The 17623-nt window shown below is 37.9% G+C and overlaps 2 protein-coding genes across 2 annotated transcripts; both read right to left on the bottom strand.

Moving 5' to 3' along the window:
• Positions 1-4675: 4675 nt before the first annotated feature.
• On the bottom strand, positions 4676-8044 carry LOC112275987 (U-box domain-containing protein 1). The gene has a single exon (XM_024506888.3). The coding sequence runs from the start codon at positions 7008-7010 to the stop codon at positions 4914-4916; it is 2097 nt and encodes a 698-aa protein (XP_024362656.1). The 5' UTR covers positions 7011-8044; the 3' UTR covers positions 4676-4913.
• A 3848-nt stretch (positions 8045-11892) lies between these two features.
• On the bottom strand, positions 11893-16536 carry LOC112275549 (coatomer subunit delta-1). Its single transcript, XM_024506003.3, has 11 exons — positions 16127-16536; positions 15968-16007; positions 15124-15347; positions 14617-14859; positions 14156-14324; positions 13730-14028; positions 13425-13608; positions 13006-13159; positions 12802-12864; positions 12587-12683; positions 11893-12465 (listed from the first exon to the last, which is right to left on the bottom strand). The coding sequence occupies exons 1-11, from the start codon at positions 16127-16129 to the stop codon at positions 12376-12378; spliced, it is 1566 nt and encodes a 521-aa protein (XP_024361771.1). The 5' UTR covers positions 16130-16536; the 3' UTR covers positions 11893-12375.
• Between the last annotated feature and the right edge of the window lie 1087 nt (positions 16537-17623).

Below are 17623 nucleotides of genomic sequence, written 5' to 3'. Positions count from 1 at the left end.
ATATCCTCTACTTCCGAATGTATGTGCTGAAGAGATGTTGGTGTTGCCATTGAATTATAGTAACATTGTCATAATACATGAAGTCTTGCTTGAGAATGCTCCGGGCACCTGACTGTGGAAGGAAGAATGGAAATTACAATGACAAAATCCTAATTCTAATAGAATATTAACAATGCTCTAATTAGACCATACTAATGCTAAGCAAGCTTAATCAAATTCAAAAAAATCTCAAAGAAATTTCAAACAAACAATAAGAATTCTTAAAGAAATATTAAAAGGATCACAAATATTACTCAAATACATCTCAATTCAATCTTAATTTAATTCTAGTTAAAATCCTATTGAACTTCATTCAAACTTTAGGCCAAAACTAATTTAATCTTAAATCCTAATAAAATCCTAAACCCTGAATCAAACCCTAAACAAACCTTAAACCAAATCCCAATCAAATCCTAAACCAAATCCTAACCAAACCCTAAATCCTAAATCAAATCCTAATCAAATCCTAATCCAAATCCTAAATCCTAAACCAAACCCTAATCCAAACCCTAATCCAAATCCTAATCCAAATCTTAAATCCTAAATCAAACCCTAACCAAATCTTAAATCCTAAAATAAATTCTAACTAAACCTTAAATTTTAAATCAAACCCTAACCAAATCCTAATCCAAATCCTAAATCCTAAACTAAATCCTAACCAAATCCTAAATCCTAAATAAACCCTAACCAAACCCTAGAACCAAACCCTAGTAATTCCTATAATAGATTTAAATCTGAATAACTAATGAATAAACCGTTGATCTTAATTCAAATTTTGCATACTTCTAAAAAAATAAGTTAAGAATAAGCACAAAAAATTAAAAATAATTGGAGTTACCAAATTGATGATAACCTCAAAAATGTGCTTGAGTATTGGTAGGCCTCCTTCTTTAATCTTAATGTCAGTCTTCTAGAGCCAATATCTCTCTTTTGCACCGTTCGATTGATTTCAAAATTCTCATACACATAGAAAATCAAGTCTTATATCTTCTCATATAAGTTTTGTTCCAATCCAACTAGTAGATTGCAAGAAATCTTAAAAATCCACACTAGACCTAAAATTCTACTTTCTAAGATCTTGACCCACTTAAACCTTAATATCTCTCAATTCAACCATTAGATCGAGCTCAAATTCACAATACATATTGAACACATTTATAACCATAATTCCACAAAATTTCACTCATAGATCTATAACAAAACTCAAAAAATCACCCAAAACGTAAATTCTATTTTATTTCATAAAATCCAAGTCATCTGAAACAAACCTTGACTTTGCAAAGCTATTACAAAGTCATTACAATTCCAAAACGCCCAAAATTGATGCCTATAAAAACCCTATCTAATTTTCTATCAAATTCCACTCTCCGATCTGCTAAAGAGTCTCGGAGTTGTCATCGAGACTCAGTTTTGTGCCTCAGGGTTTGATTTCGACCCTGGTTCATAACCGACCCTCTCCGAATATCAACATCTAGTTTTTTTAAAGTAATTTTTACTAGAATTTACTCTTAACTTCCTCTTAAAGATGTCTATATCATTTATTTTTTCAATCTACCTTATTTTGCCTTATTTTTGGCCCTATAGAGTAAATAGAAGCTATTTCTATTAAAAGGGCAGCATTACTACTAAAAGTTTTACTATCTTCATGTCTTTTATCCATATTTTTCTACCTTTTCTTTTAACTTGGCTCTTCTATAATATGATCCATATTATCATCTTTCACCATATAATCGTGTTACAACATGACAACGTTGAGATCCACTTGTACAGTTCTCAGATCGAAATTCAAAAAGGTGATTGTCGCACTTCACAGCAAAGTCAATTACTTGACTCAATTTTTGACGATCATGTAAGGAGCATTAATTTTTTTACTTCATATTGTAATCCCTAGAGAAATTGGCTAATAAGTGCAGCATCATCTTACTTGATATTAGTTGCAAGTTGTCAAAACTATGAAGCATACAATGTTACTGATCAATTGTCTTGTCGTAAAATATGGATCTTATTGGTTGCAATACAAATTGCATCATGTTTTCCATACATGGATCGAAACTTCACCAAAAAAGCTTCTAGATTATCCAATATTTATGGTCGTTTAAGAAAAGATGAAAACCATGATAATGTTGAATTTGAAAGAAGCGTATTAATGAATCTAACTTATGATCCTGGAGTTAGGTAGTTTTGGAGTTGAAGTTCAATTACAAGTTGTACTTGATTGATAAATCCTCTAAACTTTGATCTAGTGCCATCAAACTTCTCGGATAAGACAATTCTTGGTTCTCTAACACTAGAAGGGCGTTCCACCATAAGAAAAGGGACATGATTTGGTGCGGATGTTGAAGCAGCTCTAATCATTTCTATATCTTCACTTCCTGCCAATCTTTTTGCTTCCACTCGTGGTAAATTGAATTGATGCATCGCAAGCATTAACTTCCTCAATTGTTCTTGCATTTGTGCCATTGCACTCTTCATTTCAAGAAGTTCTACCATGATAACACTGAGAAAAGAGAAGATGTCTAATAACACTCAAGACAAACAGAAGAGAGGACTTGAGAATAAAGAAAATACTAAGGACGATATCAGTTTAAAAGAGGATAATCCGCAACTTCTAATATACTTATGTCTTATCAAGAAAAGGGGGTAATTCATTCTTAATCAAGATTAGATAAAGCTCTGATATTGTAAGTGTACTCTTGTCAATCTATCAAGGACAAGAACATAATAAAGACAAATAAACAAGTCAGACTTCTCTTATAGAAAGATGACAAAATAGAAATAACTTCATATATATATTATGAAAGAAACTGGAATGGCTATTATCAAAAGCCAAGAAAACTAAAGACCCTTGAAACTTGACTGGAAGTAAGAAAGGAGTTGACAAGACTGAAGAAGACTTTACTCTTGTCTCTATATATACTATCTAACTAGGAGCTACGTGGCGACGTTTTACAGGACCTCCAATATGTGTTGACTTTATAGGACACATGCCTTGACTTACAAGGCAAGTTTTTCTATGTGTGGGCTATATAGTTAGCTTAGTCTTCAAGCTAACAACATATGTGGCACATGGCCAACTTGTTGATCACGTTTTTAATACCAAAAAGTCAATTAAAGACACCTATAAAGTCAAAGCAGCGTCTATAAAGCTTCTATACCAAATACTATAGAATTAACTTATTTTTACCTATTTTTACTTATTTCAACCTATTTATACATGTAATTACTAGCTTACATGCGTATGTCCATAACAACTTTATGTTATTGTGGATTAAAAGGATCTTAGGTTTTTGAGATAGTCTAGTCTTAGTTCAGATATGAACTTAAGTTATGTAAAGTATAGAATAAAAGTTCGCTACTTTAGCATATATTCTATACATCTCTAAGTTTTTATAACATACAAAAAATATAAAGTTCATGATCTTTTGTGTTTTTAAAATAGATTCAAATATTTTTTAAATAATAAATAATAAAATTATCTAGAAATTCTTAGAAAATATTATTCATTAGAGGTTGGAAAGTAGGTGGTACATTTATGAATCCAAAAAGTATGAACTTAGCCAATACTTGCATAGAATGTACATCTTCCATTGCATGAACTTAGCCAATACTTGCATATAGAAGACTGTCTAGTAAGACTCCTAGTTGTAGAATGTAGTCCATTTCCACCAACTATGATTCATGATTTGCTACATGATTTTTCTTAATAAGATAAAAAGATTATTCAATGTGTGTAAAGGAAAAAAATACATACACATAAGGAGAGAGAAGTCATCCTCATCATCCTCAGATAGAGTGTACTTCGGTGGAGTATTCAGTGACAGCGAGCTCCTGCAGAAGAATTTAACCACATTGCAGAAAAGCCACACCTAATGCTCAGCACTTTGTAGGTTTGATGGGCAAGTATGTTGACGTTGTCTTCCTGGAAGGAGCATCAGTTGCAGCAGATTGGATTGAAGCGGTTTTGACTTATTTGGTTTCGATCCATTGCATTAATGTGTAGGTCATTTGCAACTAACAAACAATGTATGGAACACAAGGGAGACATCCCTAAGACACCGGTGGCCATCGTCTGAGCTCAGAATTGATCGCCTTCAGATTTTAAGAAGCAAACTAAAATCCATAGTAAGTGTGTCTCACTTCAATGCACCTGAGAATTTTATGGTCATTTATAATACCAGCCGAATTGCTTCTCTGCACATTTAAGAGCACCGTCGAAGATCATGAGCAGTTTTCTTATTATTATTGACGGTGACTAAAGACAATAACTTATACCAACTATTTTGTTGAAAGGAGTGATGGATACGCTGGTGCAGATCTGTGATCTGTTGTCTCTGTTGTTGCTTCTATAAAACCATCTGTTTGTAAGCACACTGTCAATGGTTTTCGATAATTGAGTCTACATGGATGCTCCCAAAGTATATGGTTTGGAGAGGGACGAAGTCAGTACATTTATTTGCAACAGGATGATTCACAGGTATCTCCAAACCATGCAACTTGAAAACAAAGCTTGACAAAGATGACCCATGGACAGAATGGACACAAGAAAGTAACTGTTCGGAGAAAGAAGCCACAGTCTTTCAATAACATGACCCTAGGGGAGAAACCACGAAAATTCAATATAAATACGCACAGGAGATGAGAAATGCAGAAGTGCATACTGCAGATTACACCGAAAAAATTATATTGGAGGATTTACGAGGATATGGAAGACATACTTGCGGATGTGCTCCATCAACAGCCCCAGAAAGAATCGAGAACATGGAGCTAAACTAATTTTGTACACAGGCAGCACACACTGCTACACTATGAGAGCGAAACGCGCTCTCCAATTCCCTATATCCTATAAGTTAGTCGGTGTTCCCCAACGGGTTAGGTTACTGCCTAGTTGCTACCTGCCCAAGTTGAGTTGTCGGTACAAAGTTGGTGCTCGGTGGATTCTGATGGTCAGCCGGATCCCTTTTGTGAAGAAGCTTCAGGAGGGAGCTTGCTTTGCGCTTCGCTCGTGGAGTGCCCATTGTGAGCAATGAGTATAATGAAGGAACTGCAGTGTTAACCTGCATGACGGCGGAGACAATTCGTTCTCCTCCATTCCTGCAGAGAGCTAGTAACACGGCAATGGCATTCTCTCTGCCCTTTGGAGTCCCCACCCTCAGCATCCGAACCAAAATGGGAATGGCGGATGCCTCGGCGATGGCTGTGAGGCCCTCAGTTGATCCTGCCACGAGTGCCAGGACCATCAATGCATCATCGGCAATGCCACCCTCTTCTTCCCCAAGAAGAGAAACCAGGATCGTAACAGCGCCCGATTCTACAATGGCAGACTTATTGCCGTGATAGACAGCAAGATTGAAGAGGGCAGAAGCGGCATCTTTCTTTCCTCTTCGCGGTGTGCCGTCCCTGAGAAGTGCCACGAGAGCAGGAATGGCAGCTGGTCTCCTGCCAATCGCGATCTTGTATCCATCCACCACAGACAAAGAGAAAAGCGTTGCCGCAGCATTTTCCCTGGCCTCCATGCTTGCACCGAAGCTAAGGACATCTATGATAGGATCCAGAGCGCCAGCCTCGATTATCAATGGCTTGTTGTTATCATAAATTGAGAGGTTGAGAAGCGCGGTAACGGCATTCTCTTGGGTTTTGGGATCCTTTGACGAGAGAAGCGTGACAAGATATGGAATTGCCCCTGCCTCTGCTATGCACATTCTGTTCTCCGTGCCGCATTTGGCAAGCAACCGCAGCTCGTACGCAACCTGTTTCTGCACCTCGGGAGAACCTGTGGCCAGCTTACCCACCAGAAAAGATGCCGTCATTTTGGTTGCTTCAAGGGCAGCCTTCGAAGTCGCTACCTGGTTATTCCCTGCTCCTCCTTTGGAACCTTTCTCAAGCTTATCAAATGGAATATGATAGTCTTCGCACCACTGTGAGATCAGGCTCCGTAGTGCGTAATTAGGGATCAAGTTCACATGACCAAGCTTCTGCCCACTCTTTGGGCATGTAAGATGACCTGCCTCAATCCACTTGGAAATTGAGATGCGGTCGTAGGTTTGACCAGTGGCGACAATCACTGGATCGCGCATGAGGTCGAGAGAGATGGGGCAGCGAAACTCATCAGGAGGATTCACAACTACATCACTTCGTCCGCTCGTAGAGACCTCGCTGTCGCCCTCACCAGATGAAGTTCGAGGCCCATTAGAACCACTCTCCATCTCGGCCACCCCGTAGAGGACACACTTTCCATAGCGAACAAATACTACGAGATTAGTCACAGAAGCGAGTGTTTCCTCTGCATCATCAACAAACTCCAACCCTGCTTCCAGTGCCTGCACTTCCTTCTCACAGTCTCTCGCATTTTTTAACTCCAACTTCGAAAACAACTTTTGCAATTGCGCAGCGTCAGGCTCCTCTTTCCTCTCGAATTGAGCCAAAAGTTCGATCACCTCCTCCGCTAGTGCATCCTCCGCTGGGTCCACGATAAGACTGGCTCGCTGAAGATGCAACTTAACCAGCTCCACCTGCTCTCGGACTTCGTCAGAGATTTCAAGAAGTTCTAGGGGCAAAACATCCAGAGCAGAAGCCAAGCTTACGGTAATTTCATGAAATTTCTCCGACGTAGATTTGTTTCTAAAGACTAACAAGAAAACACTAGATTCCCTGCAGTCATCCAACAACTCCTTTGTCTTGGACATCACATGGAAAATGTCCCGGAATGCGATTAGCGCAGATGGAGGCATCGGCGGATTTGTATCACGAATCTCCTCGAACAGTGGAGACAACAACTTAATCCTGCGGGTAAGATTTGCCGCGTTCCGCTTCTGACACAATTGCGGCCTGTCGGGACTAGCAACCTGCTGCGCTAGAGCCACTATGGAATTGACCAGCGCCTGGGACGACATACTCTCAGGAGGAGGCGACATGTCTGCCATAGGTGATTCTGCCCTCTGCCTAAATACTCCACGCCGCCTGATTTGAGCCATGCTATTGGGATCTTACAGCTCCTCTGCCGCTACCTGCGTCTTCGCCAATTCATCAAGATCTGTGCTACAACCTAAATCAACCACGTGACCATCTACACTTACAAAGGCCAAACTCTGCGACTAACCATCGAAAACACAGCCTTACCAAGATTCAACCTCTCAACACCTTACACCACCACCAAAAACCTTCCAATACTGATCCATAGCTCTCCTATCCCCACCCACGAAACCCTAGACCAAAACCACCACGACCCCACCGCAAACACAACCCATTCTCACTCAAACCTGGTGCAAAATGCGTCGCTGGAAAGCCAAATCACAGACGCCCAACGCTCGCTACCTCCAGTAACACATAGATCACCCTCTTACGCAACACAGACACGGCGATGCAAACACTCTGCTGCTCCTGTAAGCCTAAAAATCCTGCGAGCTACACGCATCGAGCAAGAAAAGAGAGCCAAAACAGTCCATGGAACGACGAAGTCTTCCTGTTCGTGCCACAGCATGCATCGACAATAATACGTACTAAAAATAAATAAAAAGTAAAAAACTGTTTTTACCACTTATGTATTGAGGCTATTAGATTATTATCGTCCTGTCGTGCTTCGTGGGTGCGCACCGTTGACTGTGCGTTGAACGCTGGCCACACTACCCATTACTGCGTCCCGCTGGGGGAACGCGCTTGCCATTGGCGTTGTGGAATCAGCTGCCGGGTTGTCGAAATACTACCCAGTCCACTAAAACCAGTGCTGCAGCTGCTTCTTCTGCTGAGAAAGGTCTGGTCTTATTGACCAGCCCCGCTCCGTCGCACCCTTACCTCGAAATCGACCACCACTCATGACCTGTCATTTGAAAAGCCTTGTCATTCTTATCTCCATCGCTACTGCTGCTGCTTCTCCTGCCGCTACCGCTGGCTGCATGTACCACCCTACCTTGGCAGGATTCACGCGGAGCTAAGCTACATTCATGGAAAAAGTCGCAACCAGAGGACGGACGGAGAAGAAGATGAAGAAGGAGACGACGAATCCCCACAACTTCTTCTTCAGTTCATCATCGTAAGTTAATCTGTTCCGTTGTTGCTCTTCGACCACCACCACCGAGCGGCGGCAACTGAAGCAAAAGCATGGAAGACGACTCCATTCATAGCCTCGGGGCCATTTGCGAGCGAGCTCATTTTGTACCTTGGCCCCGACTCACCCTCATAAAATATAAATACTTACCGTATTCCCCTTCGTTGTTGATAGTCAATCAATGTGTACTGCCTTTCAAGGTGCGTGAGAAACTGCCTTTCTAGGGGGCGTGGAGGGCTACACACATTCATCCATGGATGGATGGATGAAAGGATTTCGGGCAATTTCTAAAAAAAATGTTTTATACATGTGTTGTCTATGCTATTTTTTAAGACCAGGTTTAGGGTTTAGAATTCATCCATGGATGACATGGATGGATGGATGGATGGATGGATGGATTTCAGGATAATATTGCAGGTTTCAAAAATTAAAAATAATAATAATAAGAAGAAGAAGAAGAAGAAGAGAGAAAGAAAGCAAGAAGAAGAAGACGAAGCTCAAAAAGCTCCAAATTTTATTAAAATCAAATCACATAATTAATTAACATTAAGAAGGGTTTTATTTAGGTTAACTATTTATTTTTTGACACACAAATGATTGTTTAGTGGATTTTTAAAATTTTGTTTATTTGAAAGCTGCGTTTTTTATTAAAAAAATAATTGAAACAATGTATTCATAATTATACTTATTAAATATATAATATAATTTATAATAATATTATTAAAACAATATACGATATTTGCAATTACTATACTTTATGAAAATATCATGTTTCTGTCTAATGTTATAACACATAACACAATCTGTTTTGATTTTAATAAACTTGGGACCATTTTAGTGGGCATTTAGGGTATTGTTTTTAGACAAACTTTGAAGGCTTTTACAACTTTAGTGCTTAACTTAGGAGAACCACATGGCATTTGCTGGCTCATATCTTAATCAAAACATCTCTATAATGGTTTTATTTTTTTAAGTGTGTGATTTTGTGTCTATTCTTTCCAAAAATATGATATAATGTTATTTAATTTGAATTTTAAAAATTTAACTTCTAAATTTGCTCTTTCAAAATCTACAGTAAATAAAAAATATTTAAAGCTTAAGTAAAAAAAAATTGAATCGTTTTTTTTTTGTACATATATACTGAACTCATTTTAAACCTCTATTGTGTAATAAAATTATTTTATACTACTATTATTTTTTTGTATTTTTATAACATCTTTATTTTATATATTTTTATATTTTTATAATTGATGTTACATGGGTTAGAATTTATTAGTATCAAACAACACTAAAGCTTTTATGATAACTAATCAAATAAAAAGATATTTGAACTTATAAAATCCCTCTTTAGGTATCCTAGCTAATGTCTTTTTTAATATATTTAATACATTTTTGTTTTCAACAAAACTTTTAAACATTTTTTAACTTTTTAACTTTAATTTTCTAATTTTGTTAACAAAACATGTACTATTTGTATAAATATTATATTTCTGTATATTTAATGTATACATATATATTACAGGAACATTCAAAATACATTTTAAACTTTTAAAAAATATGATAGTTCTATTTGATTAAAAAATAAGTCTAAATGTAAAATTCTAATTAAGACTATTAATTAGAATTGTTGTTCGCATAATATCTCTATTCTTTGATACTTTTACTAATTCACAATAGAAATTCCTAATGTCACCAAACTCAATCATATTCAACATGCATGCACTCATGGCTTTTTTCTTTCTTTTTGTTTTTATTTTCATTCATTTTTTAATTAATATTCTCAAGATTCATATTGCCAATCTTCTTAATAAGATGTTTTTGTTCAAGATCTTTGCTCTTGCTTGGTATACACTAGAAGAGGATCCACTCAAGCTAAAAATACAAAAGAAAAGATGACCAAATCAAGATCACTTTATATTGCAACAAATTTCAAAATTCAAGATTTTAAAAATTTAATTAATTTTTTTATTCAAGTTGTAGGAATAAACCTTGTAATAGAACCTATCAAGCATGATTGATATTTTCCAGGTGGGATTCAACCACCAATCTTGTCACTACTAATGTATATACTTTCAATGCAACTTATCATTTTTGAATAGTTGAAGATCATTCCATAAAAAATAATACAAAAAATGAATAAATCAAAACTCCAGATTTGACCTTGTGCCTTCACATGAAATTGATGAGTCCTCAAACCCTAAAATCCAGCTGAGATGGCGTTACGAACACCAATTTTTATTTATTGTTTTTCAACCTCAACACTTCAATTCCACTAACAAGGATTTCAACGGCCCACAGTTTTTTCAAAAAATTACTCAATGTGACGATGCTCCGTTTGAGTATTCAGATCTGGTTTTGGTGTGAGTATTCTGATCTGTTAGTTTCTTCAATCCCAGTCATGCCTCCGTCAATTTGTTTGTTTGTTTGTTTGTGTTGTGTCGTGCGCATTCTACACCGAATCTGCGGCACATCAACAGCACCCCACAAGACATTCAATTCATACAATAATACATTCTCTTCCTTTGCGCTTCTCACATTCTGTCTGAGCATTGTAAAGATTGAGCCTCAATGTAAAGATTGTGCCTCAATGTACTCAACCACTTAATGATTACATCGCCTGGCAGAGTCAATAGTGCCCAAATTTACCCACAAATACAAAAAATAAAAAATAAAAAAAAACAAATAAAAATCTTATGTAGATTCTTAAACGTGCGCCACGTTGTCATGATTTTGTGGCAGTTGAAACGAACTTCTAGTCTCTTCCAAGTGAAACGCAGTAACGTCATTAATCATTTGAAGCATCTTGTGGTTTATTAGTAAATGTGCTTTCTAGCTTTTAAAGTTTTTGTATTCTTTTAGAACATGATTTTGGCATGTCTTTTTTGTTCCTCCAGTCATCTCTGGTTTTTTATATGTTATAATTTATACCAATGGGACCATGCCAATCAACTTTTTTCTTATTGTTCACACATATGCTTGCTTGCAAGAGCTGTTTAAATAGTTATTTTACAAGACTCTGTTAGGCACATGTGTGATGCATCAACATTTATTTTATTTTGTTTTTTGTCAGCTGTTTACTATTTATCATCTGTAGTTGTGGACCTGGATTGTTTGTTATTATTCTAGGGCGACCGTGTGTAACTTTGTCAACGCTGGCTGCTTGCTTGAATTATTTCTTAAAATATTTTTGGTCTAAAAACTTGCTGTATGGCCCCAAATCAACAATTGAATGGAATCACTTCTTCATGTGTGCAGCAACTGGGTTGCGAACACTAAATCTATTAACAAACTAAAGGTAAGCTTTACCAAGGTCAGAGTACTTTATCCAGAGCAGATGCTTGATTTGGAGCAAATTCAAGCACATCATGCTAACCACAATACCAAATATAGCATTAAATGTTCAAAGCCCTAACACAATGTAGAAACACAAGTCAGCAATGGCAATAGTAAATTTGACTACCATTTTCAAGCTTTTTTGGATAACTTTTGGGTATTGTTAATGCTACCTCAATCTGTCATCCACCACATGTCACCACAGTTTATGGTAGTATTGTTAATGTTACCACAATCTGTCAATAACAAACAGTGGTGACATTAGCAACATCCTAATTGGTTTGGATGCACAAGTTGGTGAAGGATACACGAGGCAATAGACCCTGACAGCACACGTGAAGTACAGCTGATAGTCCTAGTGACACCATCAGCTTCAGGGCGGTAACTAATTGAAACCCAAAATAGTGCCCACTTGAACGGCTACAATTTTATGCAAGGTCACAAAGAAAACTCAAACTCAAGTTTGAGCTCAGCAAAACTGTAGTAAAAAAAAATGCATTGGACGAATTTTAGCAATTCCCAACCCGAACTGATATAGTCTATACACATCGGCCAAGAGACAGACTCAACGTCCATCTTACTCCGTGGTCCAATTTTCTAAGCTTAATTACTCAAGTATAACGACCTTGTGGAGAGAAACAAGAAGTCTCCCGCTTTTGCAGCCTCAATTATCCTGCCCAGACCTAACTAACAACTGGTCCCTGATCCAATCCTTCCATCTCGACCAAAAATCAATTTTACAACTGCCCTCTCTATAGCTCGTGCACATGCACCCCTAAAAGCAACTAAAATGCGCCGGGACATAGTTCAGGCACCCTCCTATAAAATACTAAGGATGTAAACTTGTGTTTTGCTAACACTCCTTAACCTGGCGCATCCACTGCAATCGAAGAGAAGGACAAGATGACCATTCCTTATATTATCTACATTACAGGCTACCATCTGAACATTCCAACTGAACTTTACACAACTTGATAACTATCCACCACCAATTGCGTCCGTTTTCCGAACTTTACAGAGTTACCGCTCTGAGTCTGAATTACGGATCCAACCTGCAAAAATGCACCGGAAAATCACAAATCGTTACATAAGCAAGGTCGAACTTCCATTTTAGATATGGCCAACCAACCCTTCAACTCTTACATCAAAGAAGTCTAGCATGAGGACACATACCTTCAGATCGCAGAAGGTCTTGTTTGATGTAAACTTCACATCTATAGGGAAAAACGAATTTGGATCTGCTGCAGGTACCACAAACTCCATAGATCCACTGCACCAAGAAGATAATCAGATGATGCTGATAGTCAAGAAGTGAACCTAGACGAGCAGTTGACTTGAAGTGTGCATCTCACCAACAGCAGGTTCTTGCAAGGCAAGCTCAGTCGTACCTTCTGTTAGAATTGTCAATCAGCGTGATGGACCACTCTAATACTGAATTCCTGGAATCATACCTGAAGGCACATACCAGAATGCAATCAGGATCAGGATTCGCATTCCGAGAACTACAAAGAAAATGTGCATTAGTAAGATAGGAGATAAGGTTCACTAGGGTAGCGGTATGCACTTAGTTCGCAGTTTGAAAATCCACTGACCTCCATTCGCCATCTACTTGGTTTACAGCCGGGACATCACGAATTGCTGGCAAAGGTATACGAATAACAACATTCTGAAGCTCAAATGTTCTAGAAGCTTCGTATTCGATGTTAACATACGATTCTCCACCGGAAACGGATGGCCAGCAATTAACTGAAAAAATAATGAAAAAAATGATGCCTTCAATAGCCCCAACAACAATTTCATTCATAGCTATCACAATATATACATACTTATCAGCACAACATGCACCACAAAAAGAAATGAAATAACAGTCACTTAAAAGAGGAATAAAGAGCATTCATAACCATAGGCAAGCCTTACATGTATATCTTTACATATAGCACATGAATGTGCACCATACAATAAACATTCAATTTCTTACTTAATTACAAAGTAAGGTTATACAGGGGCTTACTGCTCAAGGGAGCCATTGAATCCTGCTTGCTTTGCATGCGCCACTTCAAGATGTCCAGAGGATTTCCTGTAGGAAACGGCCTACTCGAATCCTTTAGACCCAAAACATTCTTCTCTGAGTAAAGATTCTTATCAATGTTTGGATGCGTCTTGAAGTTGAAATTCGAGTTTTCACTTGATTCAACCTGAATAGAAAACGGTCAGCTAAAAAATTGTTTGATGCTCCACATGAGCAACGTTGATATTTATAGAACTAGAATAAATATAAAAAAAAGAAAACTCGGACAACATGGATGAGTTAAGCACCTGAACCCGAATGTAGGCATCCTCTTCTTTTTGCACCACAAGAGACATGTTACCCTGCACTTCCAAGTTCTCAAGTCCTCCATCCTTCTTCAAAACGACCACAAGGTTCTCCTCCACACCCACCATAATAGGATCTGAACTGATGGGCAAAGCAGCTGATGACCTGACTGGCCCAGGTGCAACGTCTTCAACAATAACCTCGCCTTCCGCTTTCAGGGACTCCAAGAACTGATTTGCTTTAGTTGACTTGCCCAGTTGCATGCCTCCTTTTGAAGGAGCTGAAGTAGAAGTAACACGGGCTGAAATAGCAGAATATGGGAATCAGTCTATGCATCAGACGTTCATGTAATTATCGAACTGGGACTAGCAAATAACCAAATTTAAACAGAATACCATGTAAAGAAATGCGTTGCTAAATAAGCACACCTGGAGGTTTGAAGGTATCGTAATCAAGGCCTGATCCAAAGCTGGTTGAATTATTTCTCACACCTCCACCCATTGATGAGTCCGTGCCTTCGAAGCTATTGTCAAACCTTGAGCTCATTGAGGACATGGAAGAAACATAATTTCCTTTACCGCCTCTACCTTTCTCGATCTATATATTCAGACATGGAATTCAATAAATCATTACTAACAAAACAACGAGATGCATCTTTGCAAGATAACCAACTCAGTGAAAGACCCCGTAGAAGCACCTTCATGTGCGTTTTCATCAATCCAATACCTGATCACTGTAGTTTAGAGCAATGATAAGTAATGTACCTCATTGACACCGCTTTCGTTACATACGTGCGGGCTTTCTTCACCTAATGATTAGGGTGAGAGTAGATAAAATCAAAGTCAATCTAAAGAAATATGTACTAAAAATACATCACAAAATAACACACCTTATTCTTCTCGATCTCATTGGCCTTGCGCTTCATGAGATCTTTAGAGTCATTTATTTTGCTCTCGATCATGCGCTTGTGCATCCTTTCTTCATGGCTCTCCATCTCCACGTACTGTTTGACTTGCGCGATAGTGACGTTTTCTTTATGACCTAAGGAGATCACTTCATCGAACGCAAATATGAGTTCAAAGGCCATCCTGCAGACACCCTCCTCGTCGAGGGATGGTACGTATTCCGGTACCTGGCATGCGTCAAGGATTAAAACAATTCCGATGCACAAAATCTAGAAGCGATTATGCCCAGGCACTTGCCCATGTTAGTCAACACTAAGATCATGCCTAATGAGGGAAAGTTCAGAGGAAAACTTGGCCCACTCAGAATGACATGGTTCGCAGGTGACCCGACAAAAAAAAAGGTCTGTGACCACCCGTGTGATGATTGCACAGTGGTATTGACATGAATTTTGGGATTGAAGCACAACAAAATAAGCAATTGAGAAGGATACAAGCTTGGAGAGTGTTTGTAAGGTATCGCGATCTTCTAAAATGTTGCTCTGCTTGTTGGTCACCAAAAGAAGGTACAACGACTCCATCGGCTGATAAACATAACGAACATTGTCTGTTTCAACATATGTATGCTGCTTGCCGATGTCAACAAGCTTGGGGAAGGTAGAGAGCAACCCCTCAATTCGAATCCTAGACATGTCCACACATTGCCGAGAAACAAGAGCTGCAAAACAATATGAATCTTTTTCAGATTACAATTATGCAATAAAGTCTTCAATAATCCAATAATATGCATACCACTATCCACACGTCGAGATAAAAATGACCAAATCAAGGCAACATAATATAGTTCAAGGACGCTCATTCGAACACAGTAAATGTAACAAGTAACGGTTTCTGAAGGGAGACTATACCAGCACCTCAAAAGAATTGTGCTGCCATCATGCGATATGAAAACTTACAAGTATCATGTTCCAAGTCACCACATGTTTCAGCTAGAACACTTCCAAACTTGACCACACGCCTGAGTCTAGAACTACAGCACAATGTACTCATTCACAAGTTTATGAAGTATCTCCTAATTGTCATCAACTACGTCACCAACGATCCTGACAAAGACTGAGCCCTCCGCCGAGAATGGCCACCCTCCAGACTTCACAAAGTGTTAACATATTCTTGTTCTGCTCGGCTCGATCAATACCACCCGAGACATGGTCACGTGTTTAGACGTGACAACAATATCCTCGCAAAGTCTTCCAACTCACAATGCCGTGACCAATACTCGCAACACAAGACAACAGACTAATGAGCACGGAAAAAAAAATTAAAGTGCACAAGCCGTACCTTTCCCGGACTTGCTGATGATAGAGGCTGCTAACACCACCTGCCGCACGTAAGACAATCTCACTTTAGCACAAATACACGGGCAAACAGATATCAAACTCTCTAACCCTCTTAAGCCCACAGACAATCAGGCCAAGCACAAAAAGTTATGGAACCTACCATTGTGTCCGGAAAAAAAACAATCCTGAATTCGAACGCTTCCGGGATGCTCTTAATCGATCGCGGTGCCCCTTGTCCAACTACAATTAACACTTCCACATTTCTAATCGACAACAACCTTCTCTGCACCACGAAACCGCACTGAAAATGCCTTAAACTGTCTTGAAAAATGCCCGAAGACGCAGATGAAAAATTCCAGCAAACGCCACGATTTTAATCCGCAGATTTGGAAGAATGGAGATAAAAATGCACACGATCTGGAGTAATGGAGATAAAAATGACGACAAGAAGGCGAGACGAGGTGGAGCAACGCAGAGCAGTTCCAGGTGCTGGAGTTGAGAGCGAGAGAGAAGACCTCCCTCATTAGTGTTGAGCGCGGGTTGGGTCGGGTCAATGGAAACGTTCGGCTGCCTCCGCCCAGCATGTGACTCAATTTGTACGATCATTGTGCCAGAATATATGTTGGACTTTGCTTCGGGTAGAGCGACGGACTCATTGCATGGTTCGTATGACCGCTTCGCTCTTTTCACCGTGGAAAGGGCTTATGACCATGACCCATCTCACGTTCATGAGGTATGACCAAGACCGACCTCCTTCAAAAAAACACAGAAACGTCGATGATTTCTCCCACACGGCCTAATAAGGGATGATCAAAACATATGCAAAACATATGTTTTGATTGCAATACAAATTTCAAAGAATATATTTTTTTTTTATCATTTTAACCTTGCATCTGATCATATAGCTCGATCATGAATTAAAAAGAAAAAAAGAAGAAAAAAAAGAAAAACATTTTTAAAGTATACATATAACCTTTGAAAAAAAAATTATGATTAATAAAGACATAAACATATAGATACACATAATACCATTAAAAAATACAAAATATAACACAGAGAATAAGTTTTCTAGCTTTGAATGAATAATATTATTCTTCAAGATTGATTATATAAAAGATTTAATTTTTTTTTATTATTTTTTTAAATAAATTATTTTAAAATTAATATCTATATATTTTTCTATAATAATATAATATATTTTTTAAAAATTCATTATTTTTGTAGCAATAATTGATTTTTAAATTAAATTAAAATTAAATTTTGATTTAGTTTTTTTATATTTATATTCCAGAAAATTTTATTAAACATTATAAAAGGAATTTAAAACAAGACATTGAAATTAAAAAGATTTTAAATTGAAAGAAATTAAAACATTGAAAGTACCAACAATTTTTTGATAATACTTCAATTTTTTTTCTTAAGTAAAATTTATAGATTTTCATAATTAACATCTAAAATGTTCATTTGGAAAAATCTCTTAAACATGGTGGTTTGATATGGAGGACAAGAGACAAAAGATAGAGAAAAAAAAGAAAAAAAAAAAAAAAAAAAAAAAAAAATTGAGAATGAGGGATGGGAGGGTTGAGAACAGGGGATGGAGAAAAGGAAGGGGGGGGGGATTGGAAATGAAAGATGGGAAGGTTGGAAATGAGGGACG

The sequence above is a fragment of the Physcomitrium patens genome, chromosome 23 (genome assembly GCF_059467195.1).
Source record: "Physcomitrium patens ecotype Gransden chromosome 23, ASM5946719v1, whole genome shotgun sequence".
Lineage (NCBI taxonomy): Eukaryota > Viridiplantae > Streptophyta > Bryopsida > Funariales > Funariaceae > Physcomitrium > Physcomitrium patens.
Note: the sequence above shows the minus strand (reverse complement) of the source record. Positions and strands in the feature narration are given on the sequence as shown.

What these genes read in the sequence shown, in the direction of transcription:
- LOC112275549 (XM_024506003.3), bottom strand. An exon ending in ATGCCTACATTCGGGTTCAG is followed by an intron (nt 13,609 to 13,729) that starts GTGCTTAACTCA and finishes TTTTCTATTCAG; the next exon opens with GTTGAATCAAGTGAAAACTC. An exon ending in ATTGACAATTCTAACAGAAG is followed by an intron (nt 12,684 to 12,801) that starts GTACGACTGAGC and finishes TTCTTGGTGCAG; the next exon opens with TGGATCTATGGAGTTTGTGG.
- LOC112275987 (XM_024506888.3), bottom strand. Translation starts at nt 7,010, where the DNA reads ATGGCTCAAATCAGGCGGCGTGGAGTATTTAGGCAGAGGGCAGAATCA.